The sequence below is a fragment of the Anser cygnoides genome, chromosome 4, assembly GCF_040182565.1.
Source record: "Anser cygnoides isolate HZ-2024a breed goose chromosome 4, Taihu_goose_T2T_genome, whole genome shotgun sequence".
NCBI classification, from domain to species: Eukaryota; Metazoa; Chordata; class Aves; order Anseriformes; family Anatidae; genus Anser; species Anser cygnoides.
The window spans coordinates 71540018-71566648 of NC_089876.1; the positions used below are offsets into that span (position 1 = coordinate 71540018).

The following is a 26631-nucleotide window of genomic DNA, read 5'->3' on the forward strand; positions in this document are numbered from 1 at the left end:
TACAAAAATACAAGGTGTAAGGTGCTCTGCAATTGCCTTGCTCTACCTTTACCTTAAAGGTGGCTATAGCAAGATGGAGGTCGATCACTTCTCCCAAGCACTAGGTGATAAGATGAGGGGAAATGGCCTTAAGTTGTGCCAGGGGGCGTTTAGGTAGGATATGAAGACAAAATTCTTCACTGAATTGGAACAGTCTACCCAGTGAAGTACTGTCGAGTTACCATCCATAGAGGTCTTCAGAAAATGTGTGTATGTAGTGCTTAGTGACATGGTTTAATGGTGGACTTGGCAATGCTAGTTTAAAGGTTGAACCAAGTGATCTTGGAGGTATTCTCCAACCTAAATGATACTATGATTAAGTCTGGTAAAGCAAATAAATGACAGGTATGGCTGAGGAAAGTTGAAGAAAGACAAAAATAAATAATAAAATGGTATTGAATAGGCAGAGCACAGATTCTAACAGTTTGTTATGTGTAAGGACTGTATGTGGGACAAATCACTGCTATCCAAATCTTTAAAAAATAATGAGACACACAACTACCACCACGGAAGATTAATGAGTAAGGTCTGATGTAAATTATGCTTCAACGTAATGTGCACGGAGGCTCTGACTGTTGGAACTGGTGCCTCCCTGAATATAATTTGAGGCACATGTGGTAGTAATTCAGAGATACTCTATTGCCCTAATTTCAAATGTATGTATCTTGTTGACTTTTGCCAAATCTAGGCTTCTAATAATAAATAACGTGTAATTGTTTTTTGCTGATGAAACAAGCTTGGGAGCCAGCCTACTGAGTCTAAATAGCTTCTTGATGATATAATTTGAGCAACAAAAATTATGGAAGCAGTGAGATTGAAGTGGAAACTTTGGTGTCTTTTATATATATCCATATATACACACACACATAAGTATAACTTTTTATTGCACACTAGTTTTCACTTAACTATTTTAAATGTTATGATGACAGAAATGAAATTCACTGAATTTGTTTTCTTCAGTAAGTGAAAGGGAAATGCCTTTTTTTTTTTTTTTTAGCTTTTCAAGGAAACGTCTTGCGATATGGACTTTTTGTTCCTGTCCTTGTCCATAGCACTATCCTCTTGACAAATGCTTCTTTTTTAGGTAAATTACACCTCAAAGATTTTTTTTTTTAATCTGGAAAACTCTTGGAATGTTTTCTACTTCTCAAAGGATTCTTCATTAAGAATCCTTACATCTTTTTGTATCCGTGCACGCAGGAGCCCCCCTTCACATCACTTTCAAGACCTGTTTTTTCCTGCTGTTTTCTCAGGGTGTGAAAAATGTACTCTTTCCTTGAGCGTCCTTTCCTACTCTTGGTTGGGAATTAGATGCTTTTTCCTCTCTGTTCCCTCCAGGTTATTGCTGGCTAAGTAGATTAGTCTTTCTCCTTTTTCAGATGATTCTTCAGCTGCAACTGCTGCTCTATGGGGGAGGCTTTCCTTCTCTTTCTGATGATAATTCAGCAGCTTCCTTCTCTCTGTTCTTCTCCCAACTCTTTTTTTTTTTTTTTAAAGAGGATATAAAAGTGTTTTTATCTAATGTCTATTCAGTGAGTCACATGTTATCTAATCAGTGAAATTTTCTGGAGGTTTGCAACCTTCTGGTTCAGATTGCGTTAAGTATCTGACGTATTTCCATTGGACTACATATCTTTCCTTCATTGGAAGAGGACATAACCCCCAAAACCTCTCAATCACTAGGTATTATGACTAAAATTACTTTTTTGTGTGTCAGCTTCTGGTTACAGAAAAATGTATATGTAAGGTTTTGTTTTGTTTCTAAAGATATCTTATTTCAAAAGGGCATGAGTCCTTATGTACTGCATTCATTCCTTAGCAAATAAAAGAAGGTATTTTTGTAGACAACATGGTTGAATTATATATAATTTCCAGGATGTTTTCATTCTGAATTTTGCTTATTCATAGCTTAAGTTTGAGCAGCTTTATTTTTAGCTTAATGAAGAATGAAGAAATACTGTTTATTATTGGCAAATAATCTAACAGTTTATCATGAGCATCCAGAAAGAAAAGGTCAGACAGAAGTTGGATTTTTCATTCTGCTGTTTTGCAGTAGATAACATACCAGCTTCCTTAACTATCTTAAATTAATATTTTTAAAAAGTTGCCATTATGCAAACCATTTCATTCACTGTTAGATTGAGGAGCACAAAGGCAAAATATTTCATACACTTCAAAAATATGTTTTAATTCTTTTATTTCCCATCTGTGAGAAAATGCTATCTCTTCCTCCCAGGTGAATGTTTTTGTGCTAAGACCTTCTTACCCACTTGGACCTCAATTGCAAATGGCACATGTGGCCAAGCATGTCCATTTGCTGCAGGACTGATGAATCACAGAATCATGGAATATCCTGAGTTGGAAGGGACCCACAAGGATCACTGAGTCCAACTCCTGGCTCCACACAGGACCACCCAGAAATCAGACCACATGTCTGAGAGTGCTGTCCAAAAGCTTCTTGAAATCCATTAGGCTCAGTGCTCTGACCACTTCCCTTGGAGCCTGTTCCAGTGCCCGACCACCCTCTGGGTGCAGAACCTTTCCCTAACACCCAGCCTGACCCTCCCCTGTCCCAGCTCCATGCCGTCCCCTCGGGTCCTGTCGCTGTCCCCAGAGAGCAGAGCTCAGCGCCTGCCCCTCCGCTCCCCTCGTGAGGGAGCTGCAGGCTGCCATGAGGCCTCCCCTCGGCCTGCTCTGCTCTGGGCTGAACAAATCAACAGACCTCAGCTGATCTTCATACACCTTCCTCTCTAGACCCTTCACCATCTTTGTATCCCTCCTTTGGACACTCTCTTAACAGTTCCTTTATACTGTGGCGCCCAAACTGCACACAGTACTTGAAGTGAGGTCGCACCAGGGCAGAGTGGGACAATCCCTTCCCTCGACCAGCTAGCAATGCCGTGTTTCATGCACCCCAAGAAGCACTTATTGACTTTGCTGGGCAGGAACCTATGCACCCTCATCTGCCCCTACTTCTTTGCCAAATTCAGGTCCTGCTAACTACCCCATTATCCTATCCCCCCTCCCCGATTTTGCCACCGGCCTACTCTTCCCAGCCTTTTGCTGTCTCCCAGGCCATACACAGGCCAAACTGCCTACACCTGTACAAGTCCTCACAGGCCTTCACTCAGAAGGGGATCGCATCCCCAAACATGAGATATCCAGGCTTTAACAGGGCTTCTGTGAAGCTGATAATGGCACAACAGATATTAGAGTTATTTTAAGGGTGCCTGCTTTGGAGTGCCCAGTATCTTTGGGCTCCTATTGCTCAAAAATTTCCTCAAAACTATGTATGAAATGTTAATGTAAAACTCCCCTGGGACTGGTTTCCCACCAGGATTTTGTGACCACGCTCTCCAGCTGTAAGAATGTATTATTAGTGTTTAACAGCCAGTAGCCAACTTTAACCTAATTCGTGTGACAGATGGGAGTGAAAAAAACCCAACACTTCTGCAAGATAACTAGAAATTGGGTATGAGAGAGAGTCAAAGTAATGTCATCCCTGGAAAAAAAAGGCTGTCCTGTCATCTCAAGTTATTCTTCGTGCCTTCCTTTCCGGCTGGACAATTGCACATGCAAGTTGGGCAACCAGTTTGTTGAAGCATGGTTTGAAAACAGCAAAAATGTATATTGTCATTTGACATCACTGGGGTGCAGGAAGCTGCTGAGATCCCTGTCATCTGCAGTTTCAGGGGTATTTATACAAAGGGGGAACTGTGCAAGATGGAGGAATTACAGGGGATATGAGGGCAAGTAGCAGTGAGGCATCATGGAACATAAATCCATAGTCCTCACTCTGAAGAAGCAACCATGCGGTGCTCTGGAGTGGGATGAAAGGCTCCAGCTGAGACCAAGAATATCTGGAGATATTCACCTTCCTGACACACAGAGCTTTTGTAGTAGTTTGGGGGTTACAGAGTCTTGAGTTTATAGCCCTTCAAAGTGCAGGACTTACTTTGGAAATTCACATACATAAACAAAACAACTCTATCAGAACTCTGAATTCCTTTTTAATTTATATTTTTTTTAAAAGCCACAAGAAAGCTCTACAACCTTGCTTTCCTAGGCTGCCAGCTTCCCAGATAGCTGAACAAAATTTTCTTGTTTGTGTTAACAAGCAATACATACAGTTAATTAGTTTTTAATCAGTTATGTAATTACAGGGAGCGAGATGGTTGTTGGCTGCATTTTATAACCCCATGGGCCATAATTGGCTTTCTTGCCACATGTTGCGTACTCTTGCTGTTTAGTCATAAAAATCAGTTTGCAACTGCACGGAACAGTGTTCAGAACAGCTTTCCCCTATTTTTTCTTTTCAGCTAGTAGCTAGTGGATCATGGTTTTGGAAGAGACTGAAAAAAAGCAGTTTTTTTTTTTTTTAAACACCAGATAGTTTTTTAAAGGAAATAGTCAATGGCTTCTCGAGCTTTGAGGTCTCATTTTTAATAATTTAGCACTTTGATGCATGGGCTCTTGATCATTACATGTTAGCAGTTTCCAAAAACATGTTGAGAATAGTGACTTGAAACAAGTCCAAGACTGTGAATAATTGTGGAAACATCTGTACCTGACTGAATAAATTATGATCTTTGGTCAACCAAAAAGTTGTGATATACAGTGAGATTTTTCTATTCATTTTGTAATATAGTGTTTTTTTTTTTTTTTCTCTAGTTTGCTGTTTAGATCAGAGATATTTTCAATGTCTATTTTAACTTACTTTGGTAGGTTCATTACTTACAAATCCATCTGCCTTCTTTCTGTAACTTATTTTTAAACCCAAGCTTTGGCTAGATGACTAAAAATGGATTAAACTGTTTTGGATTGCAAAATGAAATTATTATGTGAATGTTAGACTAATGAGAAGAATTTTCACTGGCATAAGATAAGTCTCAAATTCATAAAATTCATATAGTCAGAGCTGAAGACAGCAATGTTCATGTAACAGTGAATTAGGGAATAGAAAACGTTAAAAAGGCAACAAGATAAACACCAACCAGCAGTGTTGTGGCAGAATGCCACCACTCTCCTGAGCTGTATTAGGCAGTGTGCTGCCAGCAGGACGAGGGTTCCTTCTTTTCTGCTCAGCGCTGGTGAGCCATAGCTGAAGTACTGGGACCAGTTCTGGGCTCCCCAGAACAAGAAAGACATCGAGCTACTGGAGTGAGTACAGCAAAGGTCCATGAAGATCAATGAAGGGCTTTGAGCTTCTCTTCTGTGAGTAAGGCTGAGGAAGCTGGGACTCTTCAGCCTGGAGAGGAGAAGGCTCAAAGGGATCTTACTGATGAATGTTAATATCTGGAAGGGGGAAGGAAAGAAGATGGACACAGGCTCTGCTCAGTGGTACCTAGAGATAGGACAAGAGGCAATGGGCACAATGAGAAATACAAGAAAATCTGTTCAAACAAAAAAGGGGGGAAAATTACTGGGTGGGTGACTGAGCAGTGGCACAGGTTTCCTGAGAGATGGTGGAGTCTGCATGCTTGGAAGCATCCAAAACCAAGGTGGCACAGCCCTGGGGAACCTGCTCCAGGTGACTCACCTCTGAGCAGGGCGGTTGGATGTAACTTTCCAAGATGCTTTCTAACCTCAACTATACAGTGGATTATATGAAAAAATAAATTCATTGTGGAGTCGTGTTTTATCTAAAAGATACCATGTTTTTCACTAGACCATAACCAATAAATAGATATTGGACTACTCTGAAGGTATATGTAGTTCTCCTTTTCCATAACAAGAAAATATATGACCATTTTCAGACTTGATCCTCAGTGATGAAAAGCATGGAAATGTTGTGTGAAAAAGTAAGAGCAGTCTTTCATTAGTTAGTGTGCTGTTTATGCACTCAAAGATAAAGGGATTAGTTAAGAGAGTAGTTGAGATGGTACTAAAATTATTTTCATTGCTTCCAATGCCACTTTTGAAATGTGTTTATGTTACTTATATCATGTAATTTTTTGAGTCACTTTTGGGTTCATACAAATGGTAACAATCTTTTAGTTAGAAGTCATGCTTCTGGGCGGGAGGGTCTGAGAACATGAAGCAGCGAGCATTTTTGTAACAAAAAGCAGAACTGAGGCCTGTTTCAAAATGGTGGTGATACTTCTTCATCTCCAACTTCCCCATGCTCTCTGGAAGTGGATCGACGGCTACCAGTAAGCTGCATCAAGGAGTCCCAGGCATGAGTGCACACTTCAGACCCCAGTCAGATTTTTCAGGTTAGACCCAGCATACTCATGTTTCTTCTGCCTTTCCTGTTTTGGCTTGTCACAGAAAGTGAGCTTGAGAGCGTGGAAGTATGAAAACTTGTTGTGAAGTTCTGGTGCTGCTGGTGTGTTTCACCACTAGGTAATAGAAAGAGTTGCTGTTAAAGACTAGTGCAAACTGTGTGTGGTTCTGTAGCTGTCGTTGGCAGTGGAGTCAGTATGGGATTTCTGCTGGTATAACCAAAGACAACATCTGACCCAGTAGCAATGAATCTTAAATCGTCAGACTTTTGCATTAGAGAATATACTGTGATGATGGTTAGATTTAGTTAATTTTGTGAAGAAAATGAAGATGTATGAGGAGTATAGCTGAGGAACTGAAAACATCAAATCTTCCTGACCATGCATACTTGAGTGATACCAGTTATAATAACTCTTAAAAAAGTAATTTATATAGGATTGCAAGAAATAAATCAATTCCATTTTTTCTGAGAAACACTTAAGGAGTTAGTTTGCCTTTCCCATGCTTTGGAGCCTTATTTTATATTTCTCCTCTAGTGAACTCATCTTGTGTCATACATATGCTGGCAACATATGTTTTAGAAGGAATTTGACTGTAACCCAAATATTTAGTCTGATTCAAGCAAGCCCAGTTCACTGCATATCATTACTTCTGTTTTTCCTCCTGCCATGAGTAGTGTAGCTGTCCAGCAGCAGGTATCTAGCTGTGAGTGTGGGCATCCTGCTGTTTGGTGAAGTCCAACATCAGAAAAGAAGTGAGAAACCTATGAGAAATGTGTTTGCAGATAAGTAGCATTATTTACTCTCCCAGACTGCACTGAGAACATTTCCATTGAAAACAAAACATGGGTATACTTCAGTAAGCAAGCTTGTGAAGTTAATATTATAAATAAATAAAAATTACATGTATAAATATAACTGAAATCTACACTGCTTTTTGACCTTGCTGTTCATAAAAATACATATGTTCATAAATATATAATACAGTTGGGGGGAAAAAGGCATATTGGACTGCAGAACTCAGACATTATTTGCAAAGTTCAATCACTTTGTGATTCTTTGTGCTGTAATGGCACTATCATGCAATGCCATGAAGAGATGGATGTTCTTCAATGTGTGTTATATTACTTGTTTGGCCATCATTAGTTCTTACAAGTATTCTTTTGCTGTTCTTCAGTAGAAGCCCTCTTGTAAGATTTCTTCAGAAGCATTTTAGAAACACAAATGTACCACATAGGAATTTTTCAGTATCTGTATAACTATATCAGGTTATTTTTATATCTTAATAGGAGATTACTGACAGGATAAAGTGGCTTTTATCATGGGAATGGATGATTTAAGTATTAGCTCTTACATAATGCTTTTTCTCAGTAAAAATCTCGCAGATTAACTACAGTAATTGCTGTCCATGGTTGGTGCTCTTTTCTTTTTTCTTCTTTCACCTTTTTTCAAGTAATTGTTTAGAATACTGTATTTTGATTTTTTTTCTTTCTTCCTTCCCAATTATTCTCTTCCTCCTGTACAATATGCTTACAGCATGCTTCTATTCTGTTTCTTAATTGTGCAGGCTTCTTTTAAGCAATTTAATTTTTTTCCTTCTTGCCGACATAAAGCGACAGTTATTTTGCACATAGTTTATTAAGTGCTGTCTTAAAAGCAGTGCTTTGAGTACAAAAGATTTAGTGAGTATCAGATAATATTTAAATAGACTGAATTACAACATAAATGGGAATATTTTCTTCTGCTTCTAAGTGAAATGAAGTTCCTTTTAAAAATAAAGGAGGAAGAAACAGTCTTATGGCTTCCACTCTAACAACTTGCTGGTGGTTTGCAGCAAAGTTTGCTCCTCACTGGGTTCATTGGCTTGTGGCTTGGGGCAGTATTTACTCCCTGGTAGAGCCAAGGCTTCTGTTTTTGTCCAGAGAAGAGCCAAACGATTACTCTATGTTGTTATAAAACCATGCTAACATGGTTATAATTTACATTAATGCCTTATTTCTGGGAAACATCAAGATTGCTCTTATAGTGTATGAGGCCTGCAGTTGATTTTTATCCAAGCAGAAGCAATTTTAATTGATGCAGCATTTGTTGATTGTGCTGGGATGAACAGAAAACTGAAACCACATTCCCCAAATTACTTGCTGTGTGATGTCTTTATATTTTTAATGGTCTTCTCTTCAGAAGTCCTGTTACAGTATTGCTTCAGTTGAAAAGAACAAATAGCCTATTTATTAAGTGTGCAGTTAATACCATTTCAGCTAATAGTGAATAGGCACTTACAATAATCTATCAACAGTAAAGTTTTTTAGAGTCATGTATGATCTTCCTGTCTGCTCCCTGGAGCCCAAAGTATTTATTACTTGGAAACAAAGAACCTTAGAGTCACAGGTAAGCAACGGTGTGCTGAAAGAGTGGGAGCATGCCCGTAAATGGCAATATGGCAGAGAACAGTTAATAACAGACCTCTGGCAGGGCCCTCTGTATGTTCAGTGTTCCCTTCCTACCCGATGCCCTACCAGCTGCTTCAGCTAAGAGGCATAGTTCCCTGTGGCTGTGCTTGTAAAAGGTGAGTTCATGCATCACCATATAGTTTACGTGTGTTCATTAGCCTACAAGGGAATGCAATGCTCTCACGTTTGTATCAGCCAAGCACATAGCATTAGGTTCTGCAAACCCCTGTTTTGAGTGTATTGTTGATCAAGTAGACCCAGCATTTTGTGGGCTTAGACCCTTAGATGGTGCTTGGGGGAAAGCTGTTCTTAAATCTCTAAAGCTCTTGTGACAGTGTAGCCCACCCATGTCGCCCATAGAGCGAGCGTCCTTTTGCACCTTGTAACTCTTCAGATGTGACAAATCTGTATTGTGGATGGACATATTTAAGAAAATAACATAAATGAGAATGCAATTGCTCTTTTTTTTTTCCTTTCCATTAACCTCATAAGCAAAAGGTAGCAACTATAACAGTGCAGGATTTACAGTCTAGAGAGTACTTGAAAAATCCGAATTTTGTTTTACTTTGAGCTGTCTACGAATAAATCCTTTAGAGCTAAATAGAATTCACTCTGCTGAGTGAAGGTTATTAGAATGGTTCATAATGCAGGGATGAATGAAATATGATAAAATCTCATGGCAGTATTTGGCACTTCTTCAGAGTTTCAAATAGGCATACTCAAGCAGGAAAAAGGGAAATTTATATATTTATTTTTAACATCTTTCTTCTGGCATTTTAAACACTGTGAGGCATGTTTGATCAAAACAAATTCACAGACAACACTGAGATTATCTTCCTTTTAGAATTCCCTTTTTGTGGTTCAGTTGTATGCACATTGGAAACATCACACCTAAGTAAAACTCCATAATCGGTGCCGATGTTAAAAATCTACATCATTTCTGTCAGACCTGAGGCAAAGGAGATGGATGGATGGCTTAGGAGGACAAAGTGTATTAACAAAAAACAGGGTAACTATTAAGGCTGCGAGGGAGAAAAGACTAGATAACCAGTCATAGAAACCTGAAATTCAGATTTCACCAAAACTGACTTAGCTTTTCATGTTTGAGAAACAGAACAGTGTGTGCAACTGTGTGCAATTTACTCTCCATGGATTTTTCCTAATTATTTTGTTAGAAATCTAAAATTACAGGATCTTTTGTAGTTTTTATTTCCTCTCCGTTTTGTAAGCTCTTTTCTTTAGAGGTTGATGCTGTATTTAACAAACATCTGAGGTGCTTGTTGAAAACGGCAGGTAATATTTTAGTTATGACTAAACTCAGAATTTCGAGTATGGGAGGAAAAAAATGAAGGAAATCTTTAAGGAAGATTGTCCTTTCATTAGAATTTGTGTGCAGGTAGAATTCAAACCGTGTCACGTACACTATGCTGAATTGCTAGAAATGAGCTTGCCTATGTTGGCTATAGAGATGATTCTACAGCTGTGTGTGTATATATTTGTATTTAAGCAATTAGGATTTTTTTTTTTTATAGTGCCTGAAAGAGGAGCAACCATCTGGTTTCTGTTGCTGGGTTAGGGGAGGATGTGCAAAAACAAGGACCTGCTTCAGAGTGCCCTTCCATGGCAGCATCTTCTACTGACATTATCTTCTGTCAGTATATATTCTTGAAGGAAAGCATATGTAGAGGAATATGTATTGTAAATTTAATGTGTTGAAAAAGATCTCTGCTAATTACATTATTTTGCACATTTGCTTTTCCACCGGAGGTCTGTGACAACTCACCCTACCCTTCTGCCTTTCCTCCCCCATCTTTCATCATTTTCCCAGGTATTGTTTCATGCAGATGGGCTTTTAAACTTGCTGGAGAATGGTAGGAAACAGTGATGTGTCTGATAAATGCAACCAAAATCATTTGCAGAATCAGTTAGCTTTTACTTCATTGCTCAGTGACATCCAAAACACATTTAATTGGAGGAACTCGTAGCCTATGACTATGCAGTGGTAGGACAGATGTTGCGTGATTGAATTCAGACAAATGACAGAATTTTCTCAAATGGAGGTGATTTGGTTCGAAGCTGCTGGGTTGCATGTGCTTTTAAAAGTGGTTGAAATTGTGTTGAATTACATGTGTAGCCTTTGGGAGCTGGTGTCTGAAGTCAGTTTTTAAGCATTCAATTTATTAATTTCCTATAAGCTGCTCTTCTTGCAATCTTCATTGCATGTGCCCAGAGATAGACTGTACAGGGGTGCTGCAGAAGGAGTACAGCTTCATGGCCTTTGCTATGGCGTGCAAGTGTCCATTCACGTGCAGGTCTGAAGTGTTGCATTGTAATCCAAATTTGACCATAGCAGTTGGCAAATCTAGGGTTTCCAGTTTCTGTTTTGGGAGGTGGTTTTACTTTTTTTTTTTTTTAATTGCAACGTTGTTAAAGTTTTGACTGAAATGTTAGATTCATTATAACTTAGCATAAGGTACGTTGTTTGCAATCTGTAGGAGAATAAAAATCTTTAATTTAAATCAAGAAAAATATTTGGGGTCAGTTTTTTCTCTTCTCCAAGTCAGTGATAGTCCCCATAAACTTTCAGTGAAGATTATAGAAGCAGCTGGTAATTCACTACTTTGGGAAAAAAAAAATCTTTTCAGTACTACCTCAATATGTATATGATAGAGTAAATTTGTTTCTTTTTTGAAATGATCTCTTTGGATGCAAGGAGCTTAGCTCTTGTGATGTATCCTCTGCTAATCATCTTTTTATAATGAACATAACATGAAGTGGATGATTGAATTTGTTCTTTACAGCTTCTCTTCCAATGCTGTTTAATGGTGTCTTCCCAAGGTATGCTTCACTGCCCAGTTGGTTCATTACAGTCATGTCCATTTCTGCTTTGATTAAACAGATGTGAATTCTCAAGTTGTCTGGACATCAAAGAAAGGAGGCAGGGGGTGAACAGATATCATTTCAGTATGAGATCATCAAGTTCAAATTGATTGTGATTTTCCTAACAATGGAATACATGCGTGAAGCAGAAATGAATTTCCACAATTTCTGGGCAGTTCTGTTACTGCAGGACAAAATCCCTGCTGCAACTCCCACAAATTTTAGTGGTCTTTGAAGTGAAGAACTGACATCAGAGGCTAACTGGTTCCTTCTAGTTTACTGAGAGTAAGACCTTGCCCTTTAAAATTTGTAACATAATTCACTTTTATTATTTGTATGCCATGTATTATTTATATTCTTGCTAAAATTTCTGTGCTGGATTCTTGAAGTTCATCTGCATGAGAATGCATCATATGAAAGAGAAGTGGCAATGGTATATGCGTGAACATGCATTGCGTTATATATTTTCTTGGTATTGGTAACAACATGTTACATGTATTGTTGAGTCAGTATATCAGTTTGTATAAATGGCATTTCTTTGGCCTTAAATGCCTATAAATCGTCCCTTTCTAACAAGTGGGGAGGAACACTTTGTTACCAGCTATAATGGGTGTCACATGCCGTATTGCTTGAAATATGATTTAAAGGAAAACTTTCTGGGAAGGGATACTGACAGGGCAGACAACAGTAAGTAAGAATAGCTTGGAGTTAGTGCTTGCTTAATTTTCTTTCTGAAATTCTGTTCCTTCAGTATGTTTTTGGTTACAAGTGCTGATGATATACTGTCATAGGGGAAGGTAGAGAAGGCAATTGTTGAAAGCATTTGGGGGAATCTTGACTTCTCAGGGAACCCAAAGGCAATTGGAGTTAGCTTCAAGTCAAGGTGGAACAAGTTTGGAGTCAGAAAACATGGTCAGGATAAGCTGAACCTGAGCTGAACTCAGTAAGTTGTTAAATCGGGGATAAAAGTATATGAAAGAACACAAGGCAAGGAGGAGAAGAGATCCAAAGACCATCAGAATCTTCCCTAGAAAATAGATTGAGGATTGGGTAGGCTTTGAAGAACTCAAGACTGGCTATTCTGGGCTAGGCTCTTAGTCACTGAAGAGACAAGACAGCAGGTCACTTCAGAGTGGGTTGCCTCTGCAGATATTAAGTGGACCTACAGTCGTAGGTTGGGTCTTTTATTTGGTGGATCTTGCATAAAGTGCAACAGCACAGAAACAAATTGTGTGCTCATTGAGGAAGCGCTACAGAATTAGGTCCCTAGTTGTCAAGCACCCCCCCAGTGGCTTTCTTGAGATACCTTATTTTCTGTAAATGTATAAGTGGCTAGAAACCTCCTGATGGAAGAAACATTATTTAAATTTAACTTTTAGAGCCAAACTTACAGTGACAGACTTGTGAATAATTAACGTAATTCTGTAGATGGTATGCCATGAATAGCATTGAATGACTCCTTGCACCGAGTCACAAAACATGTGGAAGAACAGATTGCTTCCAGCAATGTCTTTAAATTCTCCAGATTTTATAAAAGCAAACTGAAGCCATGCTCAGTAGTGTCTGCACAGCTGATAGGCTTTCCTACTGTGTAGTATGCACATGAGTGGGCTATGATGAAGACTGAGAACCCAAACTTGGAATGACCACAATTTCGAACATTGCATTTGAAAATGCACTAGTCTAGATGACAGATGTTACTATCCTTGCGTGGTTAGTATAGGTTAGTCTTAGTTTTTGCTACATTATGAAAACCCTCAGGGTTGCTGATTTTCTTATTTTTCTTGGCGGGTTGAAAGGTAACAGTACAGAGTGCCGTAGTATTTGGTCTTACTGATTCAGTCATCTGCTCAGAGATCTAATTCAGTGTTTCTAAATCGTTTATTAATCAGGGAAAATAGCAGAAAGAATTATTGAGGATTTATTATGGATTTGTGTTCTGCCTTTCTAATTAAAAGGGGACATAAGGCATCTTTTACAGTGCAAGACACAATAGCTAATTCCAATTAATACATCTTCAGTTAACTTCACTTCCTTTTTTTTTTTTTTTAAAAAAAAAAAAAAAAAAAACAAACTGAAACTCAGCTGCTGCCTATAAAGATAAAGTAGTTCTGTGATGGTTGTATAGGATATCTGAAATTTCTAATTTGGGGAGAAATTCAAAGTTTTGGAGGAAAAGAAGTATTTTTAAAGTTTTAGAATCAGGGAATAGAAATATACTGAAAATAATTCAAATGTCTAATTTTTTACTGACTAATTTGCCTACAGTACTGAGGAATTATAATGTGGCAGAAGCCTTCAGATAAGTATTAATCCCTGAAAAAATGTAAGGAGAGTGATACTGTACAACATTTGTAGATTACACTTTCTTCCTGGAGAGACTGAATTCTGAAAATGCCTAAAACTTTCTAAATGTATGCTATAAAGTCAAACGAAGTAATGCCTCCTTTTAGTTCTGCTATATTTGATGACTATAGGAGACAGCTTTGTTTTCTTTCATATAGTCAATTCTGTCTTTAAGAACGTTGACATTAGTTTTGATTCTTTTCTGTGACTTCCCTGAAATAGAGACACAGGGCAGTGTGAAATTAAATACTTTTATTTATTTTAGCCCCTTCAACCAATATTTCCACTTAATTTAAAACTGTAGATTTAAGGAAAAACAGATGGGCCATGCAATCGTGCTTTTGAGATAATTAAGAATTATTGTGAATTTACTAAGTTTCACATCTGATATCTGTAATCAAAGTAAAGTTATCTAAAGCTGCTAAAGTTCAGGATCTCTAAGTATGGAATAAAATATCAGAATTGCTTATTATACATTTCTCATTGTAGTGACCACCTTCATACAATGACCATAACTGTGCCAAAGCAACCAGAGTTTCCCAAAGTGGGAAGAGAAGCACCAGATGACAATACGAGTCTTTCTTAGCACAAAACCCATGACTGTTATGCAAGCATAAAACCATAAACATGCAATTCATTTTGTATAATGTCTGAAAAGTCATTTTTTAGCTGTTTGTGACTGATGGAGGAGGTTTATGATCCCGTGTGATAGTTGTGGGTAGAGACGTTCTAACTGGAGACGGGAACAAGTTTGTCTGTAATGCATGCTCTTGGTAGAACTTAGACTTCCAGATTAAAACTGTCCTCAGAGGAGCAGAGCTTTCTGAATGTACAAGATCAAGACATTATCTATGCTTTTAGTGTTAGACTTTTTCCCTGTTTGACAGAAACAGCCAAAGAAGAACTCTTCATTTAAGCAAGAATAAAATTCATTCATTACAGGGAATAAAAACACAATGTACTGTGAAGACACAGATGGAGATTTTCACATGGTAATAAAATATTTTATAAGGATGTTTGAATGCTTGTAGAAGCAGGATATGCTAAGGTAGTTTTCAGTAGTTTAGAGAAGAAAAAAGAAAAAAAAACACCTTGCAAAACTTTAAAGCTATTTTGTGGTTTTAAAAACTTTTGGCATGATTTCCTGAATCGTAACTGTTGTAATAAAAAACAGAATAAGATGCTTTTAAAAATACACCAAATACTTGGGATATTTTTCGTTATTTAAACTGGTTTATAGTTGCAAAAATCCATGCTTCTGGGTACAATTTGGGTCTCAGTGTCTTCTACGATCTTCTGGCTTTATAGCATTACTGGAAATAATTTTTTCCTTATAATACTTTTCTTGCTGATGGATGCATTCCTTCTTTTCTTTCCAAATAACTTGAATCTTTCACATTACTGGTTTTCTTTTTTTCAAGATACTTCACTCAACAGGTTTTTTATTTTTTTACTCAGAATACGTGATTATGAAACTTTGGTATTTCTCTTGCTAGAAGGTGATTTGGGAACTGTACTCATCCGTACTGTTCAGATACTGTTCTGAGTGTCCTCTGGGGATTATGGTATATAACTATGACATTCCAACAGTATCATCAATTTTAAAATGATATTTTAAGTAAACCTGTTATCTTTAATTGATATTTGTAGTATAATCTAGATCTAGGGCTAACCAGCTTGCATTTTAAGACTTTGAGCTTAAGTAATGTTAACTATCTTATTAAGTTGCTGACTTGCTGGGTCACCATTTTTTCTCGCATGCCAAATGCAAGCAAAAAAGTAGTAACACATTGACAATTTTCCTGAGCTATCATTCCTTTTTTACAAACTTCATGTTAAATCTTGCACGTGTTGAACTTTGCAGATGGTTATTTGTCCCACTTATTCTATTGGTTGGAGTAGGAAAGGACCTAGAAATGTGTAGTTGGCATTTCCTCCAAAACTCTTCTGTTACTGAAGATTTTGTTGGAGGCTTCCAGAAACTGTAGGCAACATTAGGATGACCCGAATCAGTGTCCAAGTCTTCTACTTTATACACACAGTAGCTGTGAGATTTACGTAAATCATCATTTCTAGCACTGGGACAGTGAACTTTTTTTTTTTCCTTGAATAATGAAGTGAATGTGGATAGTTGTGACATTCTCCAAGTGATGAATGACAATAATTTGGTGTTAATCCTTGTGGGTTATAGGGCTAACCTTTCTGTTGAAAGAACTGGGATAATAAGCAATCTTAATGCAAAAGAAGAGTGAGATTGGATGAACATGGTTCTCAAACTCAAGATAAACTTGGTAGTTCTAATAATGGTGGAGAATGGACCTTGTATTTGGGAAAATCTCTTGCCTCGGTGAGTTGAATGAATGTTGCTTGGAGTCAAAAACCAACTCCTTACCTTGTCCAACAGACAAGATCTCAAAAGGAATTTTATGTTGTCTATGGATTTTAAGAGGTTCTATAGCCATTTTATTAAAAAAAAAAAAAAAAAAGAAAAAAAAAGAGGATTTTTTTTTTGGAATGTTTGGCTAACAGTGCTGTTCCTGTCTTGCTCCCTTCCAACACTCATCCTCTTGATTGACGTCAGATTTTTTCAGTATGTTATGCTCTCATTTTTTTGCCATCTCACTGCCCTCACATTGTTTGATATCAGTGGGGCTATTTTGGTATGCTTCACCAACTGTATTGAAACTGTGACGGATACACAATGCAAATTAAATGTATTGTTAAAAAAAAAAAAAGGAAGCAATCACTAACCTAAGTAACTGTGTTATTCCCCTCTTGATGTTGTTTACGTGTCCTTTTGTTTTTCTGTGGAATGGTAGTGCCTAGTGATGCTTCATTTTTTTTCAGAAATAGAGGTATGTGCATGCTTGGTTAAAACCATAAGCTTCTCTAGCATCATTCCCCAGAATTTAATATAATTATCTGTTTTACTGATGTAGATGTCCAAGAAAATGTTTTGACCTTGTATTATGCATAAATGTTAAATACCTAATTACCCGTTCAGTTTTATTAAACCATCCTGGGTTCTGGTTGTTCAGAGAGTCATTAGTGTCAGCTTAAAAGTTTGCTGGAACGGTATTACAGCACTGTCATGTACTGTTATATGCATTGAGTATGAGAACTCTGCACAGAAACTGTATCACTGAAAAACTCGTGACGAGCAAATTAGTTTGAAGATTTTTCATTTGTTCACCTAGCAATTACCTATGTCAGTGAAATGCATTTTCATTTAAAGATAAAAGTCTTCTGTGGCATCAATAAAGAGCTTCTAAACCAACCTTTTATAAACAACACACATTAAACAAAGTCTATTTTGGTATTGGTGTATTACTCATGATAAACATAGTTTTTGAAGCTGCACCATTAAAAAAAAAAAAGAAAGAAGAACACTAACTCTGTGAACGAGGTACTAGGGGCACTTCTAAATGCTGTTGTTGCTGTAAGGAGTTAGGCAATAAAACAGTTAACATATGTTTCAATAGATGCAGGAGATCAAATTCTAGTTTTGTTCCAAAACTCCTGTAAAAGCTTCCCCATGTGACTGAGCTGCAAATGGGCAGGTGAGCACTGGACATGATACTGATGGTAACGTCAGAGGATGCTGGCCACTGGATTAGGCCAGGCTGTACCAGTGGCTGGTCAGTTGTTTTATTCATGCAAGCCTGATGGTCCCGTGTAAGCCTTGGAACAGTCTTGAGTTTACATATACGTAATGTCATGGGAAAGTGCAGAGGGTAAGGAAAATTTTGTGGTGATAAGCCACCTTAAAAAGATGCTGATTTTAAGATAAACCAAACTCCAGCAGCTCTCAGTGATTGAAGCAATTATGCTCAGTTTTGTGTTTTACTTGGGAAACAAACAAACAAAAACACCTTGTCATTATGCCGAGATTTTGATTAAAGGTAAGACACTTCTCTGCATTTGCAGTACCTGTCCCATAGTGTTCAACTGAGTGCAGGTGACAAATATAACACTGTTGGTGCTGGTCACCAACTGCTTTTCAGTGGGTCTGCTCTCAACTGCCAGGCACCCATCTCTTAACAGCGCAGTATCTCAGGGGGTAATTGGAGATGGGCAGGAGGTGGTGATTCTGTTTGTTGAAAGGACTTTTAATTTCGAAGTTCAAATTTGTTGTGGGTAAGGGTTGTGGATTCCTACCCTCGGTGATGTCTCATCCTAATTATAATGCTGTGCATAATTATGAAATATGAATTTGGACACCAAATACTAACAAATACAAATTTTTCATCACACTGCAAGTACGTATGTAATCTTATTGCTTGTGTTTTGAGTTCGATGACAAAAATGCACCTTTTCCATTTTGGAGAGCTTTTTTGACATCCACTTTATCTGGGATTTAAAGTCTATAATCCACAGATAAATGATATGTAGGTATGCAGTGTGGTGGGAGAAAGACTAGGCTGCTCAGCTGAAACAGAAATGCTTCCTCCCTCTTCTCCCTCCCCCCTTTTTTCCACCTGCTTGCGAAAAGCTGTATTTTTTTTTCTCTTCGGACGAGCCTCATAATTACCCTTCTGTGCCTGAGCTGGGCCTCCAGGAAAGGCCCGCAGCATCTGTAAAGCTGGCAGCAGAATGGTATTTCCAGGCAGGCAGTGTTGCAGGCTCGGGAGCCAATCCATGGCTTTGTCTGAGCAGCTGAGAACTTCATCCCAGCCATGCCGTGGTGTACAGTAACACAGACCTGTGCCACGGGCAGGGAGAGCACTGAGCAAGTGTTGGGGCCAATATTTATAGACCACTACGTAGCAGTCCTGGAAAGAGAGAGGCGGAGAGGGAGTGAGGGAGAAATCTTGGCTGAACCGAAGGCAATTTTATTTCAGGTTTTTGTGAGTTAAGCAACATTAAATAAATCCCCCTTGTCAAGTTTAATCTTCTCTTGGCGAATCATAGCAGTCCCGCTTCACGCTATGACCAGGTGGAAGCAACAGATTTAAAACAAGACGTTTGAGGGTAAGTAATTGATTTAGTGTCATTTTTACCTCCAGCGTCCTAGCCAGCTTGCTGCTCTTTGAGGGCACACATCAGTAAGCGAGAGCTCAGTTCATGTTCTGCGTACAGCATAGCGCTGCCTGCTGTGGAAGGATGTCTGGTCGGCGTGCGGTGATTTTGTCTGTGGTTGCAGAGGAATATCAGGTTGATTCTTCATTTAGCAATGTGCTTGAAAAGGTCAGCTAGCATCAGAGAAGAAAAACACGCAGTCTGCTTTCCCTGCACAGTTGAACGTAATGCGGGTCATTTAAAACACTAGTGCTCAGCAGTGCCTAGATTAAGCTTTAGACCATCCACTTCTTGATGTAGATAGAGGGTTGTACTTGCACGGCAATCCTGCTGTCCTATATGTACAGTTTTTAGCAGCGGAAAACAAGAAAAAAAAATCAGGTCAAACTTCTGTCTGCTGCTGTGTTAGGTAATCAGGGTCAATATTGCAACAACTGTTTTTCTAAGGGGAGCAGGACAGCAGTTAATAGATGTTCTTACATACCTCAGTTCTTTTATTAAAAACAAAACCACAGACAACAGGCTGGGGAGGTGAGTGGGTTGTTAGGAGAGGAAAATTCCTCCCCCCTCTTTCCTGCATTGTTAAAGGTGACATAGAACACACACCCCTGCATATTCCCTGATAACAGGAGGGAAATTGAGTGTTTACAGCAAACTGCTATAACCAAGGTGCAAGAAAGATTCTCCCTCACTTGCCTTCACCCAGGCAGCTCCATACAGCTTTTGAAAAATGAACCTCTTTCCATTACTCACAGTATCTTTTTCAACAGCCTCCTGAACGCACGCAGGCTGCTGAGTTCATTAGTCTTCTTTGTTTGCATATTCTAGGGTGTAATTTTAAAAGCCAGGTTACCTAAAAAGGGGATAATTCTTCTAAAACTCTCTCCTGGCAGCAACACATGAAATCTGTACAATTCAACATTTATGTTTACTATGGTTAGCTCAGAGAAGATTAATGTGTTGCTTAAAGAACACGGCATTTCCCTGAATGAAATTTATCAGTTGACAGTCCTGGAATTACTTCTTTAAGTTAAGAAAATATAGACTTTGGCACTAGTTGAAGTTTTTTGGGGGTGAGTGGGAGGGTGGCTTGCAACTCCAGAGGGTGTTAGACACATACTGGATATGTGTTGAAAACAAAAGTGTGTTAGAATAACTTCAAGCTTGAGGTTCAGACTAACAAATATGAGGAAGTGCAAGATAGGGCTCACGTTAGATCCTTAACTTCACTTGTTAACACCAACATTTTGCATGCACAGGGCACGTAATGTAAGCTGCTGTCTGCTGCTTTAAGACTTACCAAGCAAAGTGTAAGAACAGCGGTGGTTTCCAGAGAAGAAAAGCAGTTTATATGAGAACCTGTAGAAAAGCGTGTATGAGTTTAATGATCATTATTTCCTATGTGTATCATATAGTCTGTGTTTTGATTAGAGCACTTGTTATCACAGACGCTAGAAAATGTTAAGAAGCTGCTCTGGGAAATGCAACAGGCAAGACAGAAATGTGTGTTATATGGACAATTAACACTAATAAAACTAATCTGCTGGGAAATTCTCTCATTACGGAATTATGGAGCTATTCCAGTATGTGAGAGTTGCTTAAAAATATATATATATATATATATATCAGCTGCCCCTTAAGCAGTGGATTTTACAGAGGTATAGAGGACATGACTGTTGCATTTCTTTGAGGTTTATAAATAAATGATAAATGCAAACTGAAACTTCCTGTTTTTTCCATCTTCCTTACCCAATTTATCTATGCTGGAAGGTGATACGGGTGTTTTTTTGTTTTTTTTTTTTTTTGTGTGTATGTGTTTAGTATCTTGACAAAGGCAACTGCTAAGAAGTGAGAGAAAGCATAGTTGTTGAAAAGGATCTTAGCATGGTGTTTTTGGACACAGTGGAATAATACACACTAGTCCACATTTCAGAGCTTCATTGTTGTGACTGTACATACTTATCTGACTGCAGCCCTGACAGTTGTTATTGTATTTTTTTTCTATTACCATGCCTATTACTTCTATAGGCACACAAATTATTTACTATTGGAGGATTTGCATGGTTCTTACAGAGCATAAACTGCTCTTCAGTGTAGAAGACTATGCCTCTGTGTATATCATTGCCCTGTGTTAATGTGGCTTAACTGTTGGTAAGCCACATTTATAACCAGTGACCATAAACTGCAAGTGTGTACATTTTTGTGGAGTAGCTGGTGTATAACGTTAGCCACCTGAACTTACAGTGAGGTGGATTGTTTGCTTTCCCATACAATTTAGTAAAACATTTTCTATTTTGCATATTCAAGTGGCGTTCAAAGGACTCCGTGGAGAATGATGTCAGGATTGCAGATATTGCAGTCGTCCTGCCCCAGGGAAGCAAACAGCCTCTGAGCAGAGTTTGACCTGTTCCTGAAGATCTTGATATAACCATGCGTGAGCTCTGTAGGTATTTTTGTTCTTTGTGATGGAGTTTTCTTGACCCTTCCTAAGCCCCACAGAGGGATGCTTTAATGGCATGTTAACCTACTGATCAGTGAACTCTGCGCTAATGGGTCACTGTAGAGGCAGAGATTTTCTCTCTGATAGCTGGGATTATCCATGGAAAGTCCAATTACCCGCTGGGGCTGGGGTGAGAAAAGTCGCACGCTACCTCTTTAGCACTTGTGTCTGTAGGAATTGTGACAGCATTGGGTATTGCAGGGGTTAATGTTGGGGCTGTTTGACTATTGTTAATATATGTGGGAGGGCTGTCGAGTGGTTACCTGCTGGGGGGGGGGGGAATGCAGTGAGCTCCAAGGCTGAGAGGAGTTGAAATTTGCTCCCAGAGGCTTCACAAAACTAATGACTAGGGGGGCTTCACTAGAAAGATAAGTAGGTATTACTTTTTTTTTTCTTTTTTTTTTTTTTGTGTGTGATGCCTCCCCTTATTAATTGGAGCAGGAATACAGTTGTAGAAATACCTCAGAATCAAAGCCCTCCCTGTTAATTGGTTCCTTTAAAACAGACCACCAGTGTTCAATTACCTGTTGTGCAGTTATTCCACTTGAAAATCTACATTTGCTAGCCTCCTTGGCCTCTGAAAACACAGGAAAGTGAGCTGGAACCCCATACAATGAATTGAATGTCACCCCTCAGAGCATTCACTTGAGGCTCCAAAATCTCCCACGCGGTCGTGTCTTATCAGTTAAATCACAACTAAAATGGGACAGGAGTCAAAACCACAAAACACCAGAAGATTTGCAGTAAGAGCTTGAGTGGGTGATGGTGGGCATGGCTGTCTCTCTTCATGGCCGTGTCATGTTTGGGGTTGAATGCAGGTAATCTTCATTGTTGCTTGAATGCCAGAGGTGACCCTGCCCCTTGTGAGGTCATAATGGAGTCTGAAAAACATCCTGGCTTTAGCAGCTGTGTTTCCAAGGGTGATATAAACCCATGGGTTTGCTTTCACGTTGTGTTTGCTTGCTTGCTATTTAGCTTGATTTTGTGGTCCATTTTGAGGACTCACAGTCAGAAATAGGTAATCAGGTTGGTACAACAGCTTCATCTATACTCTGCATTCATGGGTAAAAGGTGTGTAGACTATGGCTATAGCAGCAAAAAGCAATCTTTTCATCACAGTAACTTTTGCAAGAGCTTTGCTCTTTGTTCCAGGCTGTGCTTGCTAACAATATCAACTAGATTGTGTCACCTAAAATGCCTTTTTTTCCCCTCCATGTAATAAGTTAACTTTCTGTTATTTACCTTATAGCTACCGGTTGCTAAATATAGAATTTCAGGCTAATTGCCCACTATTATTTTTATTTTGTGGTGTTTGAGCCCAGTAAAACAATTTCTTAGACTATATAAACGGACTGGCATTTTGTTCACAATGTCACGTTTTAATAGCAGTATGTCGTTCGCTTACAATACACTGTGCACTGAACAAAGAGGAAAAGATCCAAGCCCTACTGTCAATGAGATTATGGCTTAGCCAAGAAAGTACATGGAAAGAAAGGAAGGGAGGAATGGAGCTAGTTAATATAAAAATATGTATGCACGTATACATGCAAAGATAACTTCATAGAAACAGGTGTATGCCTTGGATGAAAATAGCCCTTTGGGTTCTATATGCAAGGTACGCTGCACAACTAACATATGCAATTCTTGGTGGTTTCACTGATTTATCGTGGGGGAAGTGGAGAGCTGAGCATCATTTCTGATGGAAAATGGTGACATGCCAGAGAGGGAGGATTGCTTATGATGCATCAGTTTTGAAGAAATTTTATTCAGGAAAGATGTCTTGGATCTGGGACTGACTTTTCTAGTCAGGACCAGAATAACAAAGATCAGTATGCCTAGTAGCAAATACCTGATAGAGCACAGTTGCTGATAGCAAATGACTAAAATTTTATCTTGTGAATTTGCCTGATTCAGATCAGGAATGTGGGCCCTCGCTTCCCATACTATAGCTGAGCACTTCCCATACAAACTTATTAAATAGTGAGCTTCTCAAGCCTCTCTACTCAAAACTGCTTCTCTTTGTACGTGTGCTGAGATGCTTACTGGGTTGGGGACTCAGGCTCAGGTCTCACATGTTGCGGCTCTTAATATCTTGACTATTGAGTCCTTCCGTGTCTTATCTGTTGTGAAAATTCTATTTTTGCTGTGCGAATTCCTTAATTCAGAGCAGGCTATTAGGTATTTGGAATAACATTATCTTTCCTTCTGTGATTTTTTGAGGAAATGTTTTTTGAGAAATCTTGTTTTCATGAAGAGATTTAAAAGAAAATTTCTCCTTTTTTTTTTTTAATCAATATTCCTGGTAATCTCTACTAAGTTTTTCCCCATTCAGATTTCATCTTGGGGCAAATTTTTTCCTGGTAGTAAACATTGCAGTATTTATTTCCATCTTCAGGTTGGTTTCCTCTGCAACTCTTTATTCTATATATTTTTTTTTCTTATAGGTTCTCATGTAGACATGGAAGAGGGGGCATAGAATTTACCCTTTATGCCAGTGTTGTCTCAATCATGAAGTATCATGTCAGTGTCATAAGTATCATGTCATCCGTGTCAGAAAAGAGCCACCTGTGTCTTTTCAACTCCACAGCTTGATGCTGATGGCTTTGGGAGCTGTGCTATTGCACAGCTTCAGTCTGTGTAATGAACTTGAGAGCAAATCGCAAAGCAAAAATGGGCTCGTGGGACCGAAGAAAACTGTTTATGTTTTGTGAGTCAGTGCTCTTCCAATATTCAAGTGGGCTCTCCTTTGCCTCCCAGAATTGATTCTGCCTTTTCTGTTCCTTCCAGCTTTGAATTTACAGCTCGGTAGGTTCTCTTGCTAACCTGAAGGGCAGGCACAACTCAGAACTTTTGAACCCTGTCTGCGGGTGTCCCATAGAGTGATGCTATTGGCATGATGCTATGGATATTTAAAAACTGAATTGACATCGGAATTTACTCACTGAATGTGTAGCGAGGATCATGTTTTGCAGTTTGATTTGTATTTGCTAGTTGCTATCAATCTTCTTATCATTGAATTTCCCCTTTTGCTCAGGAAACTGCAGTTAAAATAGTTACATCAACAACATTATGTATGGATACCAGGAGCGTACTTAATGTCCAAGTGAAACACTTCTCGGCTTGTGAGCAGGTGCATGTTCAGCACCATGTGTGTTTACAGAAGACTCTATTTGTGGGTGCTTAGGCCCTCGATCACTGACGTTTATCTTTTTTTTTCTCCATGCACAGGAAATCTAGTCATATTTGAGCAAGACTTATTCGCTTAACCAGTGCCCATTTAGGCAGGCCAAGAATGCAGAGAATTACACATGGTCATTTCTTAATGTTGGTTTAGAAATAACATTTGTAGTATGAACAAACCTTTTGAGTTTTTCTTAGTCTACAGAATGAAATGTGGGTACTTCCAGGATGAAGAAGACTCAAGCTGTCATGTCATTTTAAAAAATGTGAATTATTGGTCTAATGCTGTTCCTAATTTATTTAAAGTGTTTAATATTTGGGTTAAAAAAAATAATCATTTTTAACATTTCTTTGTGCTTTACAGTTGAACTACTGAGTTCTGGTAGCCTAAGATACATCTTGATCTAGATGGAAGTTCTCATACTTTAGGAGTTCAAATGTGCAAAACCTGCTTGACCATATAGAAAAGAAGGGTTTGAGGAAAGAGTTGGGGGTTTTAATGCACTTCAGATGCTGTCTTTTATATAATGTACTTCTTCGTTTAGATGCTGCCTTTGGTATTGACTAGTATGGGCAGACTTGACCATGGACGAACCTCAACAAAACCACAGCGCTTCAAACGTGAACTGTGCAGAGGAGGAACCAGGCAACCACTCCGTGTTCCAGGAGCCTCCAACCTGTTGCCTCCTCTGTCAAACTGGCATTTAAGAAAACATTTCTCTTAGCAAGGGACAAAATATTCTGATTTTTCGCAGTCCTTTGCAGCCTGGAGTGTTACTTGGCCCACAGGCCATGTCTGAAATCTTTCTCTTAAGGTCAGCATACCCTTTACTTAGGCGTTGGGCTATGTGCCAGAGCACTGAAGTGGGACCATGGTTTCTGGAAAAATTAAAATAAGCCAGTGAATCGTAGTTATTTACTGTATTTCATCCCACCTCAGAAACCATAAGTGTAAAGTGTGATTTTTAATTAACAAGCACATTGTCCTAGTGCTTTGAGTTGGAAAATTACATATCAGTATCTAGACTGTTTAGCAGACCATTCATTCCTCCCTCCAAGCCATAAATAATATCCTTCAACTTCCTAGGAATGTTTTTCTGCTTACTTTTAGCAATCATAGGTACATATGAAGTATTAATCACAGCGGCAAAATAAATGAAGGGTGATAATTGAATAAGGCTATGCCATTTGCTAAACCAAAAAAAATTTCCATCACTGCGTCTCCTCTACTTTATCACTACAGTGGCTTGTCCTTACATCCAGCAAGAGTTTTGTCTACTAACCTTGAAATGTATCTTTGTGTTTATTGTCAGGACCTTGCTGGCAAATTGAGCTTGACAATAAGATGGTAAAGGCAGGGGGAAGCAGGGTGACCTGGGACACACAGTTCTGCTAAAACCTTTCAAGGTTCGTAGAGTGCCTTTTCTTTTCCAATGAATCAAATTACCAGCTGCGTGGCCAGTTCGGTTAGCTAATCATTAATGTGGGATGTGTGAATTAACAAGTTTGTAACCCTTTCTTTTGCTAATTAATTTTTGTCTGTGTGAGAATACTCTTCCTCCTGGTGCTGAGTGCTTTTAACTGAGGCAAGTGCATTTATGAGTGGCCAACGTGGTCATGGAGGTGGGTCCTACCGTCTTTGCCCAGGTAGACAAGCTGTTGGCTTGGCTTGGAGGGAACCAAAGAGGGTTTGTCTGCACCCTGTGGTAACCAGCAGATTTGGGGTCTGGCCTGTGGTACGTGCCCCTGGCCATCAGCCATTTGGAGCCTGGGGCAAGAAGTGCTCCTGCTACTGAGCAAGTGTGTGTGAAAGGTGAAATGCAAAACCCTGTCCTTTTTACTGGGACTAAATCCTTCTTTTGCTGGAACAAGCATTTCTCATCAGTTTGGTGCATGTGTAGCCTTACAGTCTTAGAGTTCTGATTGCTTTAGACATGTTCCCTGCATTGATCTTGTGCCAATAAGAGTGGGCCTGGGTAGGTGCTAGTTGTTC

General features: G+C 38.9%; 1 protein-coding gene and 1 long non-coding RNA gene across 23 annotated transcripts in view; one reads left to right on the forward strand and one right to left on the reverse strand.

The window, feature by feature from the left end:
• Positions 1-26631, forward strand: part of BMPR1B (bone morphogenetic protein receptor type 1B) — a 254525-nt gene that overhangs the window by 107859 nt on the left and 120035 nt on the right. For 7 of the 22 annotated variants that reach the window (XM_048049459.2, XM_048049465.2, XM_048049457.2 and 4 more), the window contains one exon: positions 21266-21401. The exons of 14 other annotated variants lie outside the window; for them this stretch is intronic. In XM_048049459.2, the coding sequence (XP_047905416.1) occupies positions 21389-21401 (13 nt within the window). In that variant the 5' untranslated portion in view covers positions 21266-21388. Of the gene's footprint in view, positions 1-18773; positions 18911-21265; positions 21402-26631 lie in introns of those variants that run through there. One more of the 22 variants, XM_066996382.1, reaches the window with a different exon arrangement.
• Positions 18756-22121, reverse strand: LOC106041245 (uncharacterized). The gene is made up of 3 exons (XR_001210396.3): positions 21983-22121; positions 20259-20317; positions 18756-19293 (listed from the first exon to the last, which is right to left on the reverse strand). It is a non-coding gene; the product is annotated as an uncharacterized lncRNA (long non-coding RNA).